Raw genomic sequence first — 22,955 nt, forward strand, 5'->3', positions numbered from 1 at the left:
CACACTCTATGCCTTGTTGTTTTGTAGACTCACCTCTAAAATTTGCACTATTCAGCTTCTCTGTAAATACATCCAGTTCATGTTTCTTAGCCTTGGCCCTGCACTTGGCTACCAAGTACTCTTCCTTGTCATCATATGTCTCCTATGCCTTATACAAACTTCTTTTCCCCTTTATCACTGACCACTTCATCCACCACCATGTTACTGCATATCTGGTTGTGTCCTTCATCCAATCACAGAAGTAGTAAATTTTTCAAGTATTCCTAGTTACTCAATAATATCAGATGTTATAAAATAAAGATGGGAAGAAATACTCAAAACACGAAGTATACAAACAGACTTTACTGTTAGAGGCAATACACCCAATGCTCATCTACCCAACTTTGATGAATAGAGTTAAATTTTCCACTTTTACATGAGTGAATAATTACAGTACTCTATGTTTTTGTGTTTTACTTTATTACAGAACTGATGAAATTAGACATGCCTGCTTATTATTCTGTATAAATTCAAGCACTTGAATTCACTTCCTTGGACCTCTAGATGAGCATAATTTTGGTTCATATTTAAAAAAAATGTAACTGTTAAGTCTGAGTAGCAATTTATTTAAGGAACCACTGTGCTATGCCTAAGACTTACAACACTGATCTTATTAATAAATTTTTCATTTAGCAACATACACATACACTGCCCCCTCACTTAATGTGGGTTTGTTCAGCATAGATTTGCTCAAACATCGATTTTTTTATTACTATGCAGTATTGCTTAACATGGGCTTAGATTTGCTCAAATGTAGGTTGAGCCAGGCTAACACAGGAAAATTTGGCTGAACACAGTCAGGCAGAAAAATTTTGTGGCCTCGAGTCCATTACAGTCCAGAGATAGCATCCCCATGCCATGTCAGCTCAGAGTTTAGCTAGTACTGGTCTGGCCACAACCAAAAACTTCAGTTGGATAAACTTCATTTTTTCGCTTGCTTTCATCACCATGGCTCCACCTAAACATTCTCTAAGTGGCCCCTTGCCTTTGGACACTTCAGCAAATAAGAATAGGACCACATTTACCTTGGAAATTAAGTGAGACATTTTTCAACGACTCTGTTGGAGTGGTTTCTCCGTGAACGAGTCAATCAAGAGGAATGCCGAGAAGATTTGAGCCGTAATTTCGGGTAGATAACAACTTTTTTCATATTTTTTATTCAGTTACACGCACACACAATTCTACATACAGAATGTGCAAAAAATATAAATAAATAAATAAATAAAAAATATATCATTAGGTGAAAAACATATAATGAATAAACATTTCTTTGTGAGCCAGCGAGAGGGGGAACGTTGCTAAGGGTTGGGGTGTCCCAACCTGGCCAGGTTGCTATGGTGAGGCTTGAGGGAGGCCACGCATGATTCAGCCAGCCTCTACAAATGGCAGTGTTAAACTTTCGGGAACTCATGTAAATGACATGCCAGTGCCTCTAAAACATCAATTTTAAGTGAACTTGGTAGATGCATGTGTATAATTGAGCTACTTTACAGCTGTACAATGTCTTTGAACATTGTTTTTGAAAAGTTTTTGGTGTGGGGGGAGGGAGGTGGGGCACTTTTTGGGGTCCACCCGATGCATCCCCTAATTCCCCACGTGATAATAGGTTTGCTCTACACGGTGTTTTCTGGGAATAAAACCCCCACATAAAGTGAGGTGGCAGTGTAGTACCATTCATTTAAAGAAGGAACTGTAACTTGTGCAGATAGCCAAGACAATGATATGCAGTATTTTCAATACCTAACACAAATCTGCAACTTATTGTACCTAAGATCAATTCATCCAACCTAACATCTACTGTTAATTTCATTATATAAAAAAAATTTCTTTTAATTTCTTAGCATATTAGAAAACTGAAAAATCATAAACTTACTTCCCACAATATTAAAAACTGACTCCTTAGAAAGCTGTTCATATTCACACCATTTTTATAACTCCCTGGTACAGTACAGAGGTACTGTATATATACTTATCAGATGAACTGTGCAATCATGGTGAATCAGAAATGTCCATGTCAACTGCCTCTCCTTTATCCTTCGTGTCTTCCTCCTCTTTTTCCTTCTTTTTTCCTTTGTCATCCTCACCATCACAGCCCAACTGCTCTTCTTCATCATAATCTCGGGAAACCTAAATAAATATTGTAAATATAAGAATACTGTACAAAGATACATGCTGCAATATTAGTGCATGTACCTTCCAAGCCAAATACAATTTTCTTCGCCATTATGAAGAGGTTACAAGCATTCAACCCCTGGGGTGTAGTATAAGGGCTCGTTTACACGATCAGCCGGGGAGCACGGTAACGAAGATGTGCTCGAGCAGTGATCGTGTAGACAGCAACACCGAACCACCAATCCTTCCCGGGCAGTTACGTGTGGGAGCCTAATAGTTGCGTGGCCACCTACGCCACTGATCCGCAGCGTGCTCGACCACCATAAGTGGTAACTGATCGTGTAAACGAGCCCTTAAAGACAACACACGAAATCTGAGTTCATGTACCTATTTACATACACTTGGTTGTCATGACTACCATCACTTTACGAGATGTAAATAAAGGCTGCAGGTCAAGTGGTCAAGTCAGGCTAGAATCCATCTGACCAATCACCTTATACTAATCCCCATAAACCTATCTTACCTTTAAATCCTTCTTCTTCTCCTCTTTTTCTTTCTTTTCTTTCTTCTTATCCTTCTTCTCCTTCTCCTTCAGTTTATCCTTTTCTTTATCTTTGTCTTTATTATCACGACTACGGCTTCGATCACGGCGTGACTCTTTCCTAAAAAAAGAGGAAACGAAAGAAAAGGTTAAAATGTAAAATTTTGGGGGTGACTAAATACCAGTGTATATATATATATATATATATATATATATATATATATATATATATATATATATATATATATATATATATATATATATATATATATATATATATATATATATATATATATATATATATATATATATATATATATATATATATATATATATATATATATATATATATATATATATATATATATATATATATATATATATATATATATATATATAAGTTTCATTTAACGCGTTTATATATTACGGTGCCTCGCCAGAGCTGAACTTTCACTTAACACGGATTTTTTCCACATATACGCGGTGAGTGTCCGGCTCGAGCGAGACGCTATTTTTAGATTTGCCCCACCCGCCACCCTGCCTGACTGCTTGTTTTAGCTCATAAAATTCATACAAATTACCCGGCCAGAATATAATTTACATTGCTGGAATTCTTATAATTTGGTGATCATTTTGAATATAAACATCATATATTTTGCATTAGACATACAAATTTTAGATAAAAATTTTTCTCAGAGTAACTATGTTATCTTTTGTGCAAAATATATGACATTTATTTTCAAAATATTCCTGGTCTTACAAGGAATCCAGCAATGTCAATTATATTATCCTAACTTTAGTATGAGGTATTATTTATTAAAATTTAGTGGTTATCCCACACATCTCCTTGGGACGGTTGGTGGGGGGTGGGGGGAGGGAGGGACCGACCGACCATCTGTTACCCAGTGAAGAATTATTTTTTTTTTTTATTAACTGAAGATATTTGTTTTAGCTCATAAAATTCATACAAATTACCCGGTCTGAATATAATTTACATTGCTGGAATTCTTATAATTTGATGATCATTTTGAATATAAACATCATATTTTTGCATTAGACATACAAATTTTAGATAAAATTTTTTCTCAAATTAACTATGTTATCTTTTGTGCAAAATATATGACATTTATATTCAAAATATTCCTGGTCTTACAAGGAATCCAGCAATGTCAATTATATTATCCTAACTTTAATCTGAGGTATTATTTAATACTAAATGTTAAAAACTCTGGAAGGGAGGATTGGTGGGGGGTGGGGGGGAGGGTTGGGACTGACCGCGCGGTTGGAAGAGGGGGGGAGGCAAGGTGGGGTACTTTGATTGACAGATAGTGTCGTGAAGATTATTTTTTTTTTATTAACTGAAGATATTTGTTTTAGCTCATAAAATTCATACAAATTACCCGGTCAGAATATAATTTACATTGCTGGAATTCTTATAATTTGGTGATCATTTTGAATATAAACATCATATATTTTGCATTAAACATACAAATTTTAGATAAAAATTTTTCTCTAGGTAACTATGTTATCTTTTGTGCAAAATATATGACATTTATATTCAAAATATTCCTGGTCTTACAAGGAATCCAGCAATGTCAATTGTATTATCCTAACTTTAGTTTGAGTTATTATTTATTAAAATTTAGTGGTTTTCCCCCAAAAATTTCTCTGAGAGGGAAGAGCCGGCAGTGTAGTGTGAGAAGAGGGGGAGGGAGTTGAGTCCATTATTTGAATGGACATTAACTTGGCGACTGTATTTCTCTATTTCTCTTAAGTATTAATTGTGTGCATGTACCATCATAAAATTAAGATGTTATTTTTACTACAACATAGGTATGTGCCTTCAAAAAGTGGAGTTTGGGGGTCGGGCCGGTTTCTATTGGAATTAATCCCATATGTTCTATTGTTCACTTAACGCGGATTTCACTTACCCTCTGGGTTCAATTGACCGCGTTAAGTGGGGTACAACTGTGTGTATATATATATATATATATATATATATATATATATATATATATATATATATATATATATATATATATATATATATATATATATATATATATATATATATATATATATATATATATATATATATATATATATATATATATATATATATATATATATATATATATATATATATATATATATATATATATATATATATATATATATATATATATTTCATGTAGATCCACAATGAAAACGTGGATAAGATCAATCTTGATAAAAATCACACGGGGAAAAGGGAAACAATGGAGCACCTTAGCTTTCGTCTCTATTCAAGACATCTTCAGAGGCAACTGAAGGTCACCCTGTGTATTTAAGCCTCTCTCCCTCCATGAAATTCTTTCGAAAAACTTAAAAAATTAACCAGACTTACATAAGGGCGAATACAGTCCTGAACAGACGCATAACTGAACACAAGCTGGGGAAAGAATTTTAACTGAGCAGTGCCATTGTTGTGGCGGTGGGTAGGCGAACCTCCCTTCAACCATCTTGGAGCAATTACCCAGAATCCCCATGAAATAAATTTTTCGGTGAACCTCTCTTTTTATAAAGTATAGAATATCACAATTTTTTTGTTTGAAAATTTAAAAAAAATTACCCAAATTCTGTAAGTGCAAATTTTTTGGCCAATTTTCATTTTTTTGGTCATAATTCCGTAAGGATGAATTTCCTTACCCGTGTTTCCGTGACGCAGGGGTTGCCTGTAATATAAAATATTAATAATGGAAAAATATGATATATAATTCGTAATTTGACTTCAAAATGATTAAGACATATGAAATACGCCAGGTGTGCGTGTGACATATGGATGATGCAATAGGTGCTCATCTTCTGCTTTTCCCAGGAAGATTAACATCACCATTGTTTGAATTATTTTACATAAACTCTTACCATTTTTCTGTGGCTGAATGTGTGTTGAACTTCAAGGCCATTCTAAGAGTGGGGAAATAAACTGCTCACTCATGGGTCCGATAGGAGGTAAGAAGCCAAAGGGTTGCTCGCTGGTGGCAATTTCAAATGATCGCGTGCGGCAGTAATTTCACACAAAAGGTTTGGACAAATGTTTCTTGCCCAGAAAAGGTCCAGACTATCTGAAATCTGGACTTACGAGGGTTTATCGTGCAGTGTAAACATAAAATTATTCCTCGTCATTAGATTCATATACCAATCAAATTTCAGTTGAATATGTTCAATGTTTATTGAGTTATAGTGAGGACACACAGACAGTAGCACCAACAATATCCTTGCTGCTACTATACTAGCAGCAGTAGAGTTAACAGTACTATATTATTCAAGTGTACATTTAGTCTACCATCTTAAAGGTCAAGTAGATAGGGTTATAAAATGCTGTGGCACTCAAAATATGTTTCTTCCCATCGCTTTTGAGGGAAAAGGTGAAAAAGTTTGACAACTATTTTTTAAAGGAAAGATAACTGTTTTAAAAAGGACATTTATAGGATCATATAAAATTAAAGGACAATATGGGAAAAACAAGAAGTTTGCAACTCCTGGTGGTCCCTCCAGAAGGATGTCCAGTCCAGATAACTGTCCTGTGTATGGTTTCTTTTCTAGAAGTGTCCCCCTTCAACACAATGTTCCTTCCAGACAACTCTGCTGAACAATGTCCTCTCCAGGGTAGTGTTACCTGAAGTCCCTTCCAGAACAACATCCCTTCTAAAATAAGGTAACCCTTCCAGAAGTGTTCATTTTAGAACAATGTCTCCTAAAATTTCCAGTCTACAGCAATGTCCACTCTACAAGAATGTTTGCAGCAGTGTCACTACAAGAATAATGAACCCTAAGATCAATGTCTTCTGCAGAACAGTACACCTGCAAAAACAATGTCCCCTAAGGACAGTAACCCAGCCAGAACAACCTTCTCTCCATAATGATGTCTCCCCCAAAGTCCATCTTCTCCAGAACTATTCCCTCCAAAAGTAGCCATTCCAGATGTAACTCCTTAATTAGAAAATATTTTAATAAGAAAGTTCACTGCATTAATTAATAAACCCAGCCTCTTAAGCTTTAATAAGAAGTGCTTAACATACTGCCTAGCACATCCTTAACTGTCAATATGACAAACTGTCAGTACAGCCAAGAGATAAAAAAAATTATTATTAAATTAATAAATGCCCCAAAAGAAGGCCATAAACTGTTAACACATACACAAATTTATCAACTGTTTATGATGCAAATAAAAAAACCTCATGCACTTTTTAATATTGTAAAGACAAATATTTTTTTTGTGAGGTCTTAACCGTTCATATATACAGTATACTGCATATGAAGGTGAAGTAAAAAAATATGTAATATGATTTCCTGAATGAGTTTTTCCACTAAAAAAATCATAAGCTGTGTATATCTAACAGGGTTTGCATTAGGACTTTCTCTTATAAATATGATTAGAACTCACTTTTTGCTAGATTCCTTGTCTTTGGCTTTCCCCGGCCTGTGGAAAACAAAGAAAACTGCCTCAGATCCAATTACTGGCTAAATTCTACCACACAACAGTAACATAAATAAAAAAATATTGTACATGATAAATTTATGAAATGTTTTCTTACAATGGAAGGTAACATGGTCAACACACTTACGACCATTTCGACTTTCGACCTGGAATTGGGTCTCTAACCCAGTCGTAAGTCGAGGAGCAGCTGTGTATATATACAGGGCTGCCTCACTTATCACAAAGGTTACGGGCATGAAACCCGTTGTGAGTATCGAAATTGCGAATAGCGGAGCAATTTCTCCCATAAGAAATAATGTAAATAGGGGGGATATGGGCATCGCGGTGGTCACGGCCGTCAGATTTTAACACTTGTTTTACTCAATACATATAGAACATAAGAGAGATAAAGAAACAGGGGCATAATATCAAATAAACATCAATAACAAACACTTTGAGTTTATTAGGCATATATGTTTACAAGTACAGTATATTTTTCATGTTTGAGTGTGTGAGTGTTTGATTGTTTATGTGCGAAGGTGTGTGAGGTAAGTTTTAAATGTAGACTGTTAATTTACCTCTGGTGTGCACTTTCCTCATTTTCAGAAAATGGTCTTTTCTAAAATCAATTAGGGGTATACAGCCAATCCCCTAGGTCACCCACTCCCCCTACCAAATTTCAGTTATCCTCAAATTTGTGGATATGCATAAGTAACATAGAGACAGTATGTATCTTATATACTGGTATACAGATTATCAGATCACACTAATAACTGTTTGTGTGTCCTTACACTAATATGGTAGCAGTGTATTAGCAAAATGGTGGGTACAGTAGTTATTACAGTGTTCTCTGGATAGCTTATATGTAATTTCTTGATACTGCATACTAAGAAGCAACAAATAGAATTTGCTCTTATTGAAAGAAGTTACAGTATATACTCGTCTATAACCCCCCTCGTTTATAGGTCGACCCTGATTTTTTGACCAAGAAATTGTTAATTTATGATATTCCTCGTTTATAGTTCGACCCACGTTTTTGAGGGTAATGGAACAACAAAACCATCAGTAAAAATGCTCTACGTGCTATAAACTGAGGCTCGCCGTGCCTGAAACACGAGTGCCAAAGGCAAATTGTTTACCATTTATTATTACGACACTTTACACTGAAACGCGGGTAGTTTCAACAAAAATATTGTATATTTCCATTCAAGTATTTATTCAAGTCAATTAGGAGGGAATATTATTGTAATAAAACAGTTTTTTAACTAAACTATTCGAAAAGCGATTACGGTAACATCTTTTGAACGAAAGAAAGCGAAAGTCATTGTTTTCATCACGATTTTATCCCACTTTCCACTGTAATACGTACGCCATTTCAGCAAAAATATTACATTTCCGTGAAAGCATTATATCAAGCACAGTATGAATAGAATACTGTACCATTGTAATATAACAATATTTTAACCAAAACCTATTAAAAAAAACCAGTAACTTCTCTTGAACATCGGAAGGTTAGGTAAAATCTTTTGTTTTCGTCATGTACTTTATCCTATTTTACATTAAAATACATCACGTTTCAGCAAAACTACTATTTATTTCCGAGAATATATTCATTCAGGCGCAGTTAAGGTAAAATATACATGTGATGTAAGTTTTTTTAACTGAAAACGATTCAAAAAACACGTGTACCGTCTAGCTGATACACAACAGCTGGTGGTGCGTCATGCGTCATTGTAAACAATAGGAGGTTGAAGTAGATTACCGGGTATTATATTAAGTGTGAAATATCGAAAAGGTTTTTATTACCGGTATTTTTGGTAGATCAATGAGAACTGTGATACCGTATATGATATGATAAGTTAGCCTGTGCTAAGAACTTCAACATAGACTACTGAAAGCACGTTGTAAGGTAATTTAGCCTATTGCAAGTTGGTGAGCTTCATTTGCTGAAGGAACTGCACAACTTTTCATTACTAATTGGTACATATTTTACGTTTCCATTGTTTACTGGCAGTAAATGGTAAATATTTTTCATGTCTGAAGCTAAAAGTTGCTCCTCGCCCTTCCCATCATGCATGGGTTCAACCTAACAAAACTATTACGCATGTATAGGACGACCCCCAATTTTTTTCCTAAAAATTTGGTCTTAAAAACTCGAACTATACATGAGTATATACGGTATACTTCATACTGCAATGTCAATGTTAAGACATCAAGCCTATGACAGGTGTGTTTACCAATAAAAACTTGATTACCGTAATGAACAGTATATGGATTTAATTATTCAACTCAGCCCTGAACTATAACAAATTATAGTGTTTAGCAATAAAAGCATGTTTAAAGAATTTTGTGGAAACTTAACCTGATAAATAATGTGTCACGTATGCCATACCACTTTATTTATTTGGAATATTAAAACAATTCACTAATTTATATTTTTTTCCATACACATACTAAGAAAATACTTTCACATTACACAACTGAGGAATGTGGTAAATAGTATGCTGTTAAAAACACTGTACAGTACAGTAAAGTCAAAATAATAAACCGGTAGTATATTAAAACTAAGGTTCTTTCACTCCAGTCATTGACTTACTTTGATCTTGAAGAAGACCTTGACCGTCGTCTGGATCGTTCATGTGAGCGGCCGTGATGGTCTCTGGAGCGGTCCCTGTGGGATCGTGACTTGCTACGAGATCTGCGTCGTGAACGTGACCTGTAAGACAAAAATAAATTTAAAAATTGAATATATAATTACCACTTAGAAATTCTTTGCATACAGGCCATGACACAAATTTGGTATACAGTAGCTACAAGCAAAGTACTGTACTGTATAAGCCTGATCCAGTCTTATATTAAGACAAAGAGACAAAAGTGGTAATATAAATTAGAAAACCACGCGATATTAAAAATTTATCATAAGTGGTCACAAATAGGAGTTTTACCTCCCCCTGTACCATGGATGGCATGGGTGTGTAAACTCAACAAAGTGGATGTGTCCTGAAAGTCAGTGACATTTCAACTGAATTTCTATATACGTACCGTACATACTGAGAAGAAAGAACAATTTGTCTTCGTACAACATTTGCTACCTAATACTGTATGCTTAAAATTCATTATTATGTGCAGCAGGAAGAATCCCAAAGTTAGAGTTGCATCTTCATTTACATAATCACCATTAAATAAACGAGCCTCTCCAGCACTTTATCTTCATTCACCCTTTGGGCAGCATCAACTTGCAGAATCATAAACTTAAATGACTTCTTTACTGACAAAAATCTGTCAAGTCTAAATTATCTAACTCTGTCACCAGTATCTTCACCTTTACTACATATCATCAACCTGTTTCACCAAATGATCATCTGCTAAAGTTTTCTCTATGAACAGCTCTTGCAATCTTACCTGGATCTTGTTGACCTGTGTGATCTCTTTGATTTTGTGCGACTTCGTGAGCGAGAACGTGATCGTGACGGTTTCTTGCTACGAGACCGAGACCGCGTTCGGTGATTCTTACGGTCACGGGAGCGACTACGAGACCGAGAACGACGAGACTTACTGACCTAAAGGGATAAGAGCATTATTAGTTTCATCTGTAAACATTGTTTTAGCTGAACTACCATAGTCTTTTTAAGACACCAATACAATAAATATATATATACAGTATATATATATACATACTGTATGGAGAATTTTTTTTTTATTTTGGTGACCCCTTCTCAAATTCATGGGTAGCTAACCACTGGCAGAACCACAGCAGCAGAAGGGAGAGTATGTGTCTGCCTTTCTTATTCTATATGGGCACAAGGAACATAACTACCAGTACTTATCATTTGTTTAAACTACCCAGGAAGCAGAAACTGACCTCTTTTTTCTTCTCTGACTCCTTTTCTTTTTCCTTTTCCTTTGTTTCCTCAGGTTTTAAATCTTCCTTCTTGCTCTCCTCTTCTTTGCCTATGCCCTTGTCCTCCACTTTGATGGTTTCCAATTTTTTCTCCTCTTTCTTCTCTTTGTCTTTATCCTTGGTTTTCTCTTTGTCCTTATCTTTATCTTTACTCTTACTGCTGCTACTGCTGCTGCTCTTCTCTTTCCGTGATGATGATGAACTAGATTTAGTCTTCGACTTTGATCGAGATCGCTTTGAACGGGACTTAGATCGTGATTTTCTTCGGGAATGTGACCTGTATGAGCAGTAATTCATCGTTCAAGTTACTTTATGAAAAAATAATAAAAATAAATAAATAAACCAAACTATCTTAGTAGGATAAAATCCTTTTCCCTAAACCCATGTGCCATTTTCAGTCTAATACACAATATTCTAATTAACACATTAAACTAACAACCACATTAACATTCCCTGGTCCTATACTGTACACCCTATTTTTAGCCTCATGGGTATTTATCATACCTTAAATATCACAAAATTACTAAAGTACTATATTGTTAACTGTTACACTTCAGATACTACCCACAACTTTCTAAACTACTGTACTTTCATTACTCATTTGTAACTCCCTTAATCATCTCTCTTTGCTTAATCTACTTCCTTTACTTGTTTATTTCAGTCTCAAAACCAAATCACTCTCAATTGCCAGTATACTGTAGTACGATTGAGAGGTGTGCCATGCCGCTGTCATTATTCTAAAACCCTTGCTTCATTCAAACACATTAAAGTTAAATCATTCCTTCCATCTACCCTATAACTCTATAATCTTCATTCCTCTCCATTTTGTATGAGGTGGTTCAAGAGGGGCAGACAATTAAGAGAAAGTGGGAGATAATATAGGAAAGCTTTGAATGACAAGTTTAGAAGGCACCAGGAACTAGCTACACCCTTAAATTAATTTTTTGAAACTCAAACACTGCATGCAATATTCTTTCCATATTTTCCAAAACTTAATCAATCATTCCCACTAGTAAAGAATAAGGGTCTTTTCCGTTTGGATGCTAGCAGCGGATTTTAATGAAGATCGGTACACTAGTACGGGTAACTCAGGCGTTTTACGCGCATTTGATTTAAGGGCTTTTGGAATAACGCGATTGTTCAATTAATACCAAAAGCTAATTTACTCACACATATTTTTTAAATAACACGCTCAAGACAGTTTAAAACTGCCGCGCATATTCGCCTGATCGCCTGGCAGTGGAGTCATGTCTGATGCCTGGTGAGGTGCTTGTAAGTTATTACTATAAAGTCCCAGTCATATCAACATCAACGATTTTGATATTATTATCACTATTAATAATTATTATAATACTGTAATAATAGTCATTATTTTAATAATGTAATAATAAAGATTATTAAAATTAATGATGATAATGAAGTATTCTATACAACAATTGTGACGACGTTCAGCAAGCTTCCCGCGTATCACTTTCTCAGTTCACACCAGCACTACATTTTCTGTGCTCTCATTTGCATTGTGTGTTTATCACGTACCTTTTTAGTGTTTAACGCAGTTTTCCCCATTGAGCATGTCTGGAAAACGTCCATCTGTCTCCTCTGGGGTGCCTAACGATAAAAAGGTACAAAAAACAATTGCAATGGACGTGAAATTAAATGTGATCACCCGCCTTCAGAGAGAAGAGCGTGTGTCGGATGTTGCCGCGTGATTGGTTTAAGTGAGAGCACTGTTCATACCCTGTATGGTGGTTCTTCTAACCTATACCATTTAAATGTATTCTTTTGGGAAAATTATGTTTAATTTACGCATTTTTTAATTAAGCGGTTGCTTTCAAGAACGTAACCCCTGCGTAAAACGAGAGGTGGGTGTACAGTTTTTTACACTGATTACAAAAATAAGTTTTAATTTTTGGAAAAATAAAAAACAAAAAAAGATACAGAATTTTTCAGTTGTATTTATGGGAAGATAAATACAGAGACAGATACCCTTGATAGCCGTAATGTTACCGTATGCTTTCCTCATGGTTGTGTTAGGTTAGGTATATGTTTGAAATGCATTTGTCTATGCAGTTATCTGCCTATAAATACAACTTAAATATGCTGTAACTTTTTGTTTTTTATTTATCCAAAAATTTTAAGTTATTTTTGTAATCAGCATAAAAAACTGTAATAGTGTACCGATTATTTATCATTAAAATCCACTGCTAGCCCCCAAATGGAAAAGACCCAAGAATAATAACTGCACTACAATCATTCATGGGGTAACCCTAAAAAGTAGTGCAACTCTAGGGGGTGTGGAATTTCTGGGTGAACAAGTACAGTGAGTTCTGCTATAACGCGTGTTTTGATAACGCGAATTTGCTCTAACGCGATTTATGAATTCGGAACAATATTTGTATAACGCGATCGCTTGTTTGCTATAACGTGATTTTTGCTTACTATTTCTCCAATTTTGTGGTATTAACTGTGAATATGGTAAAGAAGAATATCTCCAAAAAGCATTCTGATGATAGAATTCCCGGTGATTATCGTAAAAGAAAGGATATAACACTTGAAGAGAAGCTTGATGTTATCAACCTCAAAATCACCCTTCTCCCCCATCAAGTTACATTCATATTTTTTCAAGGTAAAGTGTTAAATTTACTGTATGATTTCATTATTAGATATGAATGTAACATTTATTTAGACTGTGCTATCCTTTGTGTTAGGCTAACTACTAAATTTTTTCGATTTCGAGTAATCTGCACCTAACCCTATTTTCTCCATAAGCCCTGTTATTTCTATTACGCGATTTTCTATAACACGATATTTTACAAAAACACAATTATCGCGTTATAGCAGAACTACCTGTATGCTGTATCATATGAGAATCTTATAGCCTTTTTCTGTTCTAGACTTACACTGCAAAAGTGCAACCTCCTGTGGATCTGCTTCTTAAAACCTCTTTCACTTTACTGAATACAGTAGTATCTCCATTAGCTGGAATTCCTCAAACTCAAACCCGGAACTCTCCGATAGTCGGAATTGGAATTTTCCGAAGGACACATTTTCCGAAAAATTCCAATAAAATTTTCCTGGTACCTGGAAAATTCTGGGGATGGGGGATTTTTATTCCGGGTTTGAGAGATGAAAACCAGGCATTTTCTGTAAATTCCGAAAAAAAATTCTGGCTCCCAGAAAATTCCGGGTTCAGGAGATAATGTAATGTGCAATTTCTGGAACTTCCGAGAATATTTTTAAATTACAGTACAGGTAGTTCTGCTATAACGCGATAATTGTGTTCTTGTAAAATATCGTGTTATAGAAAATCGCGTAATAGAAATAACAGGGCTTATGGAGAAAATAGGGTTAGGTGCAGATTACTCGAAATCGAAAAAATTTAGTAGTTAGCCTAACACAAAGGATAGCACAGTCTAAATAAATGTTACATTCATATCTAATAATGAAATCATACAGTAAATGTAACACTTTACTTGATGGGGGAGAAGGGTGATTTTGAGGTTGATAAAATCGAGCTTCTCTTCAAGTGTTATATCCTTTCTTTTACGATCATCACCGGGAATTCTATCACCAGAACGCTTCTTGTTGATATTCTTCTTTACTATATTCACAGTTAATACAGTGGGGTATGCTATAACGAATGGATCCTACTACGAATATTCCTATAACGAACGGTTTTACCTATAAAATTGAGAATGCTATAACGAACGAAACTCCTACAACGAACATTATTTAATTTTTTTTTTCTAATTTATTGTTTTTTATTACAAATATTAATGATATTCTTTATTTCAGGGGTTTAGATGCATATTTATGCACTTTTTTACAATTTTTAAAATTTTATATTATATTTTTCAGTGTTAAGTGGTTGTATTTGGGGGCCTGGAACGGATTAATCCTATAACGAACGAATGCTATAAGGAACAAGGTTCTAGAACCAATTAGATTCGTTATAGCATACCCCACTACCACAAAATTGGAGAAATAGTAAGCAAAAATCGCGTTATAGCAAACAAGCGTTCGCGTTATACAAATATCGTTCCTAATTCATAACTCGCGTTAGAGCAAATTCGCGTTATCAAAACACGCGTTATAGCAGAACTCACTGTACCGTACTCTGAAAATTACGGGGATGAGGGATTTTTTCCAGCTTTGAGAGACTCATCTCATTAGCAGGAAATCTCTCATTCCCGGAAGTGCTCTGCACCAAATGTTTCAGCTAACAGAAATATCACTATCATAACTCAAGATCATCACAGCTGTCAATCACTGCATTTAACACACAAACATTGTTACCTCAAACTTTTAAGATTATTCTCATACAAACATTTGTAGCTGTCAACCATAATCATACTCATGGCAACAAAAATCACAATACCTTGACCTAGACCTTTTTCGTGATTTTGAAGGTGATCTCTTCCTCCGAGAATGACTACGCGATCGTCGGTGACGGTCTCTGTAACAAATGCAAATACAGTATACATTAATTTTCTATCCACTCCATAATGTAACCTATATTTTGTCATGGCTGCCCAAACATGATGATGAGAGTAGACGATAAAGAGTAGGTGTATGTACCACAAGTGACAATAATGGAAGAGATAGTGAATTTGTGATAATTAAAGGATCTGTAGTGAAGATAAGTTAAATATAAGGCAAGTTGCCAATTCAGGAACTGATAACAAGAGGACAAATGATATGAAGAAATGAAACTCAAGAATAATCAAGAGATCATATTACAAGTCTGAACTAAAGGAACCTGCTAATCCCTTGCAAAAGTTTTATTTTCTCTCTTGCAAAACTTTTCTTTCTGTGATGTACAACGACTGGCATCAAAAGAACACATAATAAGTGTAGGAGGACTGAAAGCAATTGTTTATGAATAGAAAAGTATGATACAGACCTACAAAGCAAGAAGGTTCATACTGGAGAAAGAGTCTGACATTGAATGTCAAGTAACTTTGGGCATTGTCTGTACGATGTGATAATTATCTCAAGCATGAAAATGCAGCTGATATTTCTTTTAGCGAGAGGAAATACAGTAGACATTTATGAAGAGATCATTACCAACTCATTCATCACAAATATACCTGGACCGTGACCTTGATCGGGATCTATGACGGGAGCGAGAACGGGATCTTCTGTGGGACCTGGAACGTCGGGATCGTGACCTAGTGCGGCGTCGTGATCGGGATCGGCTCCTTTAAAAATCAAGAGTAGGCAATGCTGCTGACATTCAGTTTCCAGTCTAGGAGTGGCTATTCATAAAACATTCAATAATGAGAGAATAAAGTCCCCTTCCTACCATAGTCTATCCCCATCTACAAAGACAGTCAAAATCAAAATCCTTCAAACCTTTCCTAAACAGTATTTGGTATAACAAACTAAATACAAGGATTTTGAACTCACTAGTGCATACTGTATCAAATTTCAAACTGTGACATTTAATTAGAAACAAGAGTATAAGCACAATGACTTCCTCAGGGAAACAACGTCACATTATGGTACTCCAACCTACAATTCAGCTCTTGATTGTATTTCTAAACCTAAAAAGGAGGTGCCTTAATTTAGGGAAGAAAACAAATGTACCTAATAAGAAACAACTTAAACCATCACCAGATAATTGTTTCTGAAATCAAAGACAAACTTCCTCAATAATTAAAATATTTTACTCCCAGTCCTCCAACATCATTTACAATAAAGCTAGATCATACCATCTTCCTGACTCTGTGTTCCACCTCCACTGCAAAATCTATATTCTCCTTCAAATATTCTTTTCTATTTTGCACGTCCTTTTCTGCTACACTGGAAGATGCTTTTCGTCAATTTATCACAATTTTGTATTTTATAACCACCAAAGTTAACTCTGCTTGACCATATAACTTAAAGAACAAACCCTAACTCAAACAATGTCTCACCCAACATATCTTCTCATCTCAGAATCTCTACTGCCCATCTTCCTCCACCTGAAAAATCTTCAAGTGTTAATTTATTTCAACTGCTCTTTTTATCTGTCTTTGTTCGTGCAGTACACAAATCATCAACCTCTCTACACTCTCAACGGCACACTTATGCTTACTCACTACTACACACGCCTACACTTACTAGAACACACACTCTCTCAAGTGGCACGAACACTTAAGCTTATATGAACACTCACCGTGACCTTGACCTGGATCTCTTCTCCTTTGATGAGTCCAGAAATGACATGACAGGATCTATTGCTGATGCTATGAAGTTCTGTGCTTCTTTCACCCGCCTCATCGCTTCCTCAATTTCCCGCTGTGCAGCCTCATTACTTTTGGTCTGTGGTTTGATAATTGCCACATTGGAGTGATTAACCCTAGAAGTAATAAACAACACTTTATAAACCCAATAAAACCCAAAGCCATCAGAAAGGAGGACATTACCACTAATTTCAAAAGAACCTGAACGGTACATTTTAATGATGGGAAGAAACTGGCCTTTTTCCTACTTTTTAGAATTTTTTACAGGAAGTACAGAGGGTTCCCTTTGTCAACTTTTCATTATCAATCCTTCTCCCATAAGAAATAGTAATCTGTTGTGAAAACAAAAACAAAAAAACATACTGTATACTGTACAGTAGAGTCGGGATATATCACGAGATGGGTCCAACAATGTTCGCTATATACTAAATCAATAAATGTAATTTCATGAAATCAATGGGGAAAATAGGGTTAGGTTCTGGAGGCCAAAAAAAGTGACTAAACTTGACTGAACGAGTTCATTTTCTTACTAACTAAAGCACCAATGAACACTAGACTCGGGAACAACAAGCTATTTCAATATCAAGGAACACCAGATTCAGGAACACTAGACTCGGCAGCTGACACACCATCCTGGGAACACCAGACTCAGCAGTAGATGCCACACTGTCACCCTCACTTGACAATCCCACACCTACATAAACGAACGCCAAAAATATTAGTTGCGGTATTAAATCTTTTCCATTCTCTTCACTTCACTTTTCACGTCACTAGCAACCCATTTACACTCACCTTAGAAGTCATAATCTGCAGCAGTCGGCTGCTTTCTCGTCACTCACTCAGAAAGACTGAGCGGGCGAGCGTGAATGCGTGAGTGAGCAGCCACGGTGGCGCCTCTGGTGAGCAATTAACGCATTTTTTTGCCATGGCGGTACATTTGAAATATTTCTTGCCCGATTTCCCTCACGAAATAAAAAAATTACCGCTATATACAGCATAAGAAAATGTCGATAATTTTGGTAGCTGGGATATAAAAAATCGTAATATAAAGTAGCAATATATTCTGACCCTACTGTATACCCTGTAGTTTATTATAATAAGAAAAATCATAGTGGTTGGGATGGGGTTTAAAAGTCGTGTGTTCAGATGTTCTTTGAGTTTTGGTAGTGGGCCAGAGTGAGAAGGGATAACTCTGGTGGTCCGTGTGCCTCAATGCTTACATGATACTATTGGGGGAATATGTGTACCTGATTGACTGAAGCTGGGGATGGGCTTAATGTCTTTTCTGGTAAGCATTATCTTATTAACATAGGCGTAGTGCTCTCTACATTGTCCAGAACACAACTGAGGATTACTTGAGAGTTTCTTGTGGCCACGGAGAAGATTTACCACAGGCTTCCATATGGTATGTGTCAAACATATAAGCGAATTGAGATAAAAATTTTGGACATGCAACATTCAGAAGAGTCACCATCATCTCAGACAAAAGAAGGTCCACACTCTTCCTCCAGCCAACTCTAGCACACTTATTCTCCTCTATCAAAAAAATTTCCCAGGAACTTAACCCCCCTCCCTTATTTACCTTACAGTAAGTTCTCGCTTAATGTCGGGGTTACGTTCCTGAAAACGCGACGTTATACAAAACAACATTAAGCGGATCCAGTTTCCCCATAAGAATTAGATAAAATAACGGAGTTATGTTCCCCAACCTCCCTGGGGAGATGAGAGAAATGGAGAGGGTATAAGAAATAGGACAGGATAACTTGGAGGGTCCCCTGTAATGGCTAACTCACAGAGGGGAACTACCCATTAGAGTGAGGCTCTGTAGATGAGACTTAAATATGTACTGTACTCTCCTAACTTTACCTGTCAATGACTGTGGTTTTTGTGATGTATTGTTGTGTATTAAATTAATTGGTTCTTAATCCTTTATCTCACTATCAAAGCAACTGATGGTTTAAACTCTGCATGTACTATACTGTACTGTACTGTACTCACTTAATTGGTCGTCCCATATGGTCTTGGTGATGCATCTTGAGAGCTTGAATTATGGAAGGCTGCTCAGAATATTCAACAAGTGCATTCTTTGTGCCATCAAGTTCAACTCCTAAGCGAAGGTATCGAACCTCACCAGCCTTGGCTGCTATTTCCATTATCTGCTCAGAAGTTATCTAAGAAAAAGAAAAATATAGTTTTGGTTTATAACTAACATTGGCTGCTTCCTGTTTAAATTGTAATATTATATAACCTTGCTCTATTTTGCACACGGAAACCAAGCATTACTGTAGTTAATTGTATATTATAAACTCTTTTAGCAAGCCTATTTGTGTTGTTAGGTTAATATACAGTACAGTATATTACACTATAGTATATTAAATAGACAAAGAAAGATGGCCAAAAGTAATTGTTTCTTTACAAGTATTCTTCACTTGTTTGTATCTATTTTCTTTTACTGTTATGCTTATGTTTTAATTTCACTTAGGCTGATAAACTGCCCAGTAAAATCTAGTAATTGTAGCTTGTAGTTGGATCTCTGACACTTATACTATATGTAGAAATATTTTTGACTGAAGTGAATAAATGAACCTTTGTCTGCTCTTCCCTACTTTTAAATATTGGACAGATTCTTTAAGACAGTCAGGTAGGCAAATACTGTAATGTAGTTATTCTTCCTACTTTACTTACACTTGGGTCAAGATTATCAAATACAACAGTACGTCGGATTTCATTTATCTTTTGAGACTCTGTTGTTGCTGGCAGTGGTGGATAATCTGGAAGATCACTCTCTGCCAGATTAGGATCAATAGTTCGTAGAATGATTCCATCAATCTTGAAATGAAAAATGGAATCATTAAAAATCAATAACACCTGAAACATGACAAAATAAACATTATAAATATCACCTGCATGAAGTGAACTTAACCCATTTCACTTTGGGGACACAACTTTCAATATTGTATTTGGGTAACATCAAACGATTTTATTCAGCTCAGAGGCAACCCTATACACAAAGGGTTAAGGAAGTACTGTATATTACAACCTGTTCTTCATTTTAAAGCAGCCAAATAATGAGTGAGAAAACCTGAAATGATCTCAACTGCAGAATGTACAGTACAATACTTTACAGTAGGGAAAGAAAGTCAGTCAAGTGCAATATCAGCAGCACTGTCTCTTTGTAAACCCTAGGCACAGTCTTTAGGGAGAAGTGGCTACACCATCTCCAACAGGCTATCAGGCCTATGGGACCCACTTTTACTTCTCCCTTTCCTAACAAATTATTAAAAACAGTGATCTTGAACTCTGACCAGGTGAACCAAACAGTACACTGTGTGGTGGTGATGCCAACAAAGTTTAGAATTAACCCATAAAAAATAATAAGTCTAACTGTGTTGACAAGTCTTGGGTTAACAGATTACAACCACACACTAACAGATTAATGAACTCACAAACATACAACATAAAAGACGATGAAACACTTGGCTGTTCAATGGTTAAAAAAATAATGAGGAAAATCACAAAACCAACCTGATTAGTAACATGTGTAGGCCACTTGGCTTCTTGTCCTATACCAGGTATTGTTCCACCTGTTCCAAGAATCTCCATAGCTCGTTGTTCATCTGGCATGTCACCCAAAGTGAAAGGAATTATTATGAGGGCTCGATCAATAAACACTGTGTTGGTGAGGTGCTGAGCCACTGTGACAGACTCCCGGTCATGAAACTTGAGAAAACAAATGCGAGACTGGACTGGTATGGCAACATCACGACTGAAAGGTAATCAAATACAAGCACATTATTACAACAGCTCTGTACGTACTCTCAATTCTGACCAACCTGAACCACTGAAGGAAAGGCTATGGACTGAAAAAGAAAAGTGCAAAGTAGTGACCATGAAATCCAATTTCTTAAGAACCCTGTAATTAAGAGTGACCATAGGCCACCCGAGGACTTTACAACCCAAAAGTCTCGAACACAAAAGGACTCGCACTTAATTTCTGAGTAACTCACTTGTTTAACACTGGAGAAAAAAATTTCTAGGGACATCCAAACCCTATTAATCCCAGAGTGAATGATGAGGAAGCACATAAATAAGATACAAGGGGTAAAGGAAACCAAATTCTCGCTGAATTAAACCTTACCTATCTAGGAGGGAAATATAGTTCAGTATTTTAGGTTACCTTTGGTAAATCAATTTATTAGGTTAGGTAGGCTTGATTAGGTTAGATATAGAAAGGTTGCACTTGTCAACAGGTGCGGTGCAAAAATGGTGTACTTGTGTGATGGAATGTGTTTACTCATAAAAACAAAGGGAAAATTTGCTGCAAAAATTGCAATTTTCCACCTTTTCTTTTTCTTTTTTTGTAGAGGAGTAGGAGGGGATAGTTAGAGCAGCTATTTTCAACCAATGTGCCGCGAAGCATCCGTAGGTGTGCCGCGGGAGTTTAAATAGCATTTTAAAAAATAGCATCTAGATACGGTTTGACATTACTGATACTTTTATGGAGGGCATTAAACTCCTTTTTCTTCAATGATGCAATAAATAAACAAATGTGTTGTTCATTAAAAGCCCAAATGGCAGTTTTAATTCTCTCCTTAATTCTGTAGTGTAGATCCGCCGACCAAATCTATCCTTAAACACTGATGGTGAGCCTCAACCATTACAGTGCTTGGCTCACTGTGCCCTGAGGTGAAAAAGGTTGAAAATCACTGGTCTAGAGGCAAGACAATTGTCCCGAAACTACTCAAGACACTTACATAGTGGTCACTCAAGACACTTATATAGTGGTCACTCAAGACACTTATATAGTGGTTACTCAAGGCACTTACATAGTGGTCACTCAAGACACTTACATAGTGGTTACTCAATGCACTTACATAGTGGTCACTCAAGACACTTACATAGTGGTCACTCAAGACACTTATATAGTGGTCACTCAAGACACTTATATAGAGGTTACTCAATGCACTTATATAGTGGTTACTCAATGCACTTATATGGTGGTCACTCAAGACACTTACATAGTGGTCACTCAATGCACTTATATAGTGGTCACTCAAGACACTTATATAGTGGTTACTCAATGCACTTATATAGTGGTTACTCAATGCACTTATATGGTGGTCATTCAAGACACAGTACATAGTGGTCACTCAAAGCACTTACACGTTGGTCACTCAAGGCACGGACACTCAAGACACGGTCACTCAAGACACTCACATAGTGGGGTAGAGTCTGATGTCTTCTATCTTGCCCAGGAACCCAAAAAGTGTAGACATTTGATCCTTGGTAGCCTGAGGAGCTATGTTAGAGATCTGAACTATTCTCGTCTTGGACTTCATGGTGAAATAGTTGAAAAATATTACAGGAGTTACAACACAACCTCTACCACAGCCACCACCTCCACCACAGCCGCTTCATGAACCTTCAACACTCACTACCGAACCCCCGGATCTCTGGCATAGTTACAGTATAAATTTTAATTACTTTAGACTATAATTAGAATATATACATTACGGTAATTTAAATATTAATTTTATGAAATAAATAATATTCTAGTAGTGGAGATAGGAGTCTAGTATAAGGGGTTCGGGTTCAGTGGTGTGGGTCGCTTCTCTTCCTGTGCACCGTACGGTCTAGTGAGATGGCCACTGAAACAACCTCTACTGTACACCTGAA

General features: G+C 36.1%; 1 protein-coding gene across 4 annotated transcripts; it reads right to left on the bottom strand.

Moving 5' to 3' along the window:
- Positions 1 to 327: 327 nt before the first annotated feature.
- LOC121863461 (splicing regulatory glutamine/lysine-rich protein 1-like) lies at positions 328 to 22,700 on the bottom strand. 4 transcript variants are annotated; one of them, XM_042362135.1, is made up of 13 exons: positions 22,497 to 22,700; positions 20,805 to 21,045; positions 19,965 to 20,108; positions 19,278 to 19,450; positions 17,213 to 17,395; positions 16,143 to 16,253; positions 15,443 to 15,508; positions 11,014 to 11,329; positions 10,554 to 10,711; positions 9,748 to 9,867; positions 7,119 to 7,154; positions 2,675 to 2,813; positions 328 to 2,166 (listed from the first exon to the last, which is right to left on the bottom strand). In XM_042362135.1, exons 1-13 carry the CDS (start codon positions 22,616 to 22,618, stop codon positions 2,029 to 2,031), a joined length of 1,947 nt encoding a protein of 648 aa, XP_042218069.1. In that variant the 5' UTR covers positions 22,619 to 22,700; the 3' UTR covers positions 328 to 2,028. The 4 variants fall into 4 exon arrangements, with proteins under 4 accessions (XP_042218069.1, XP_042218068.1, XP_042218071.1 ...); XM_042362134.1 differs by having other exon boundaries at positions 15,431 to 15,508; XM_042362137.1 differs by lacking the exon at positions 16,143 to 16,253 and having other exon boundaries at positions 22,497 to 22,699.
- Between the last annotated feature and the right edge of the window lie 255 nt (positions 22,701 to 22,955).

This window comes from Homarus americanus, unplaced genomic scaffold, assembly GCF_018991925.1.
Source record: "Homarus americanus isolate GMGI-L3 unplaced genomic scaffold, GMGI_Hamer_2.0 scaffold24781, whole genome shotgun sequence".
Classification (NCBI taxonomy): Eukaryota; Metazoa; Arthropoda; class Malacostraca; order Decapoda; family Nephropidae; genus Homarus; species Homarus americanus.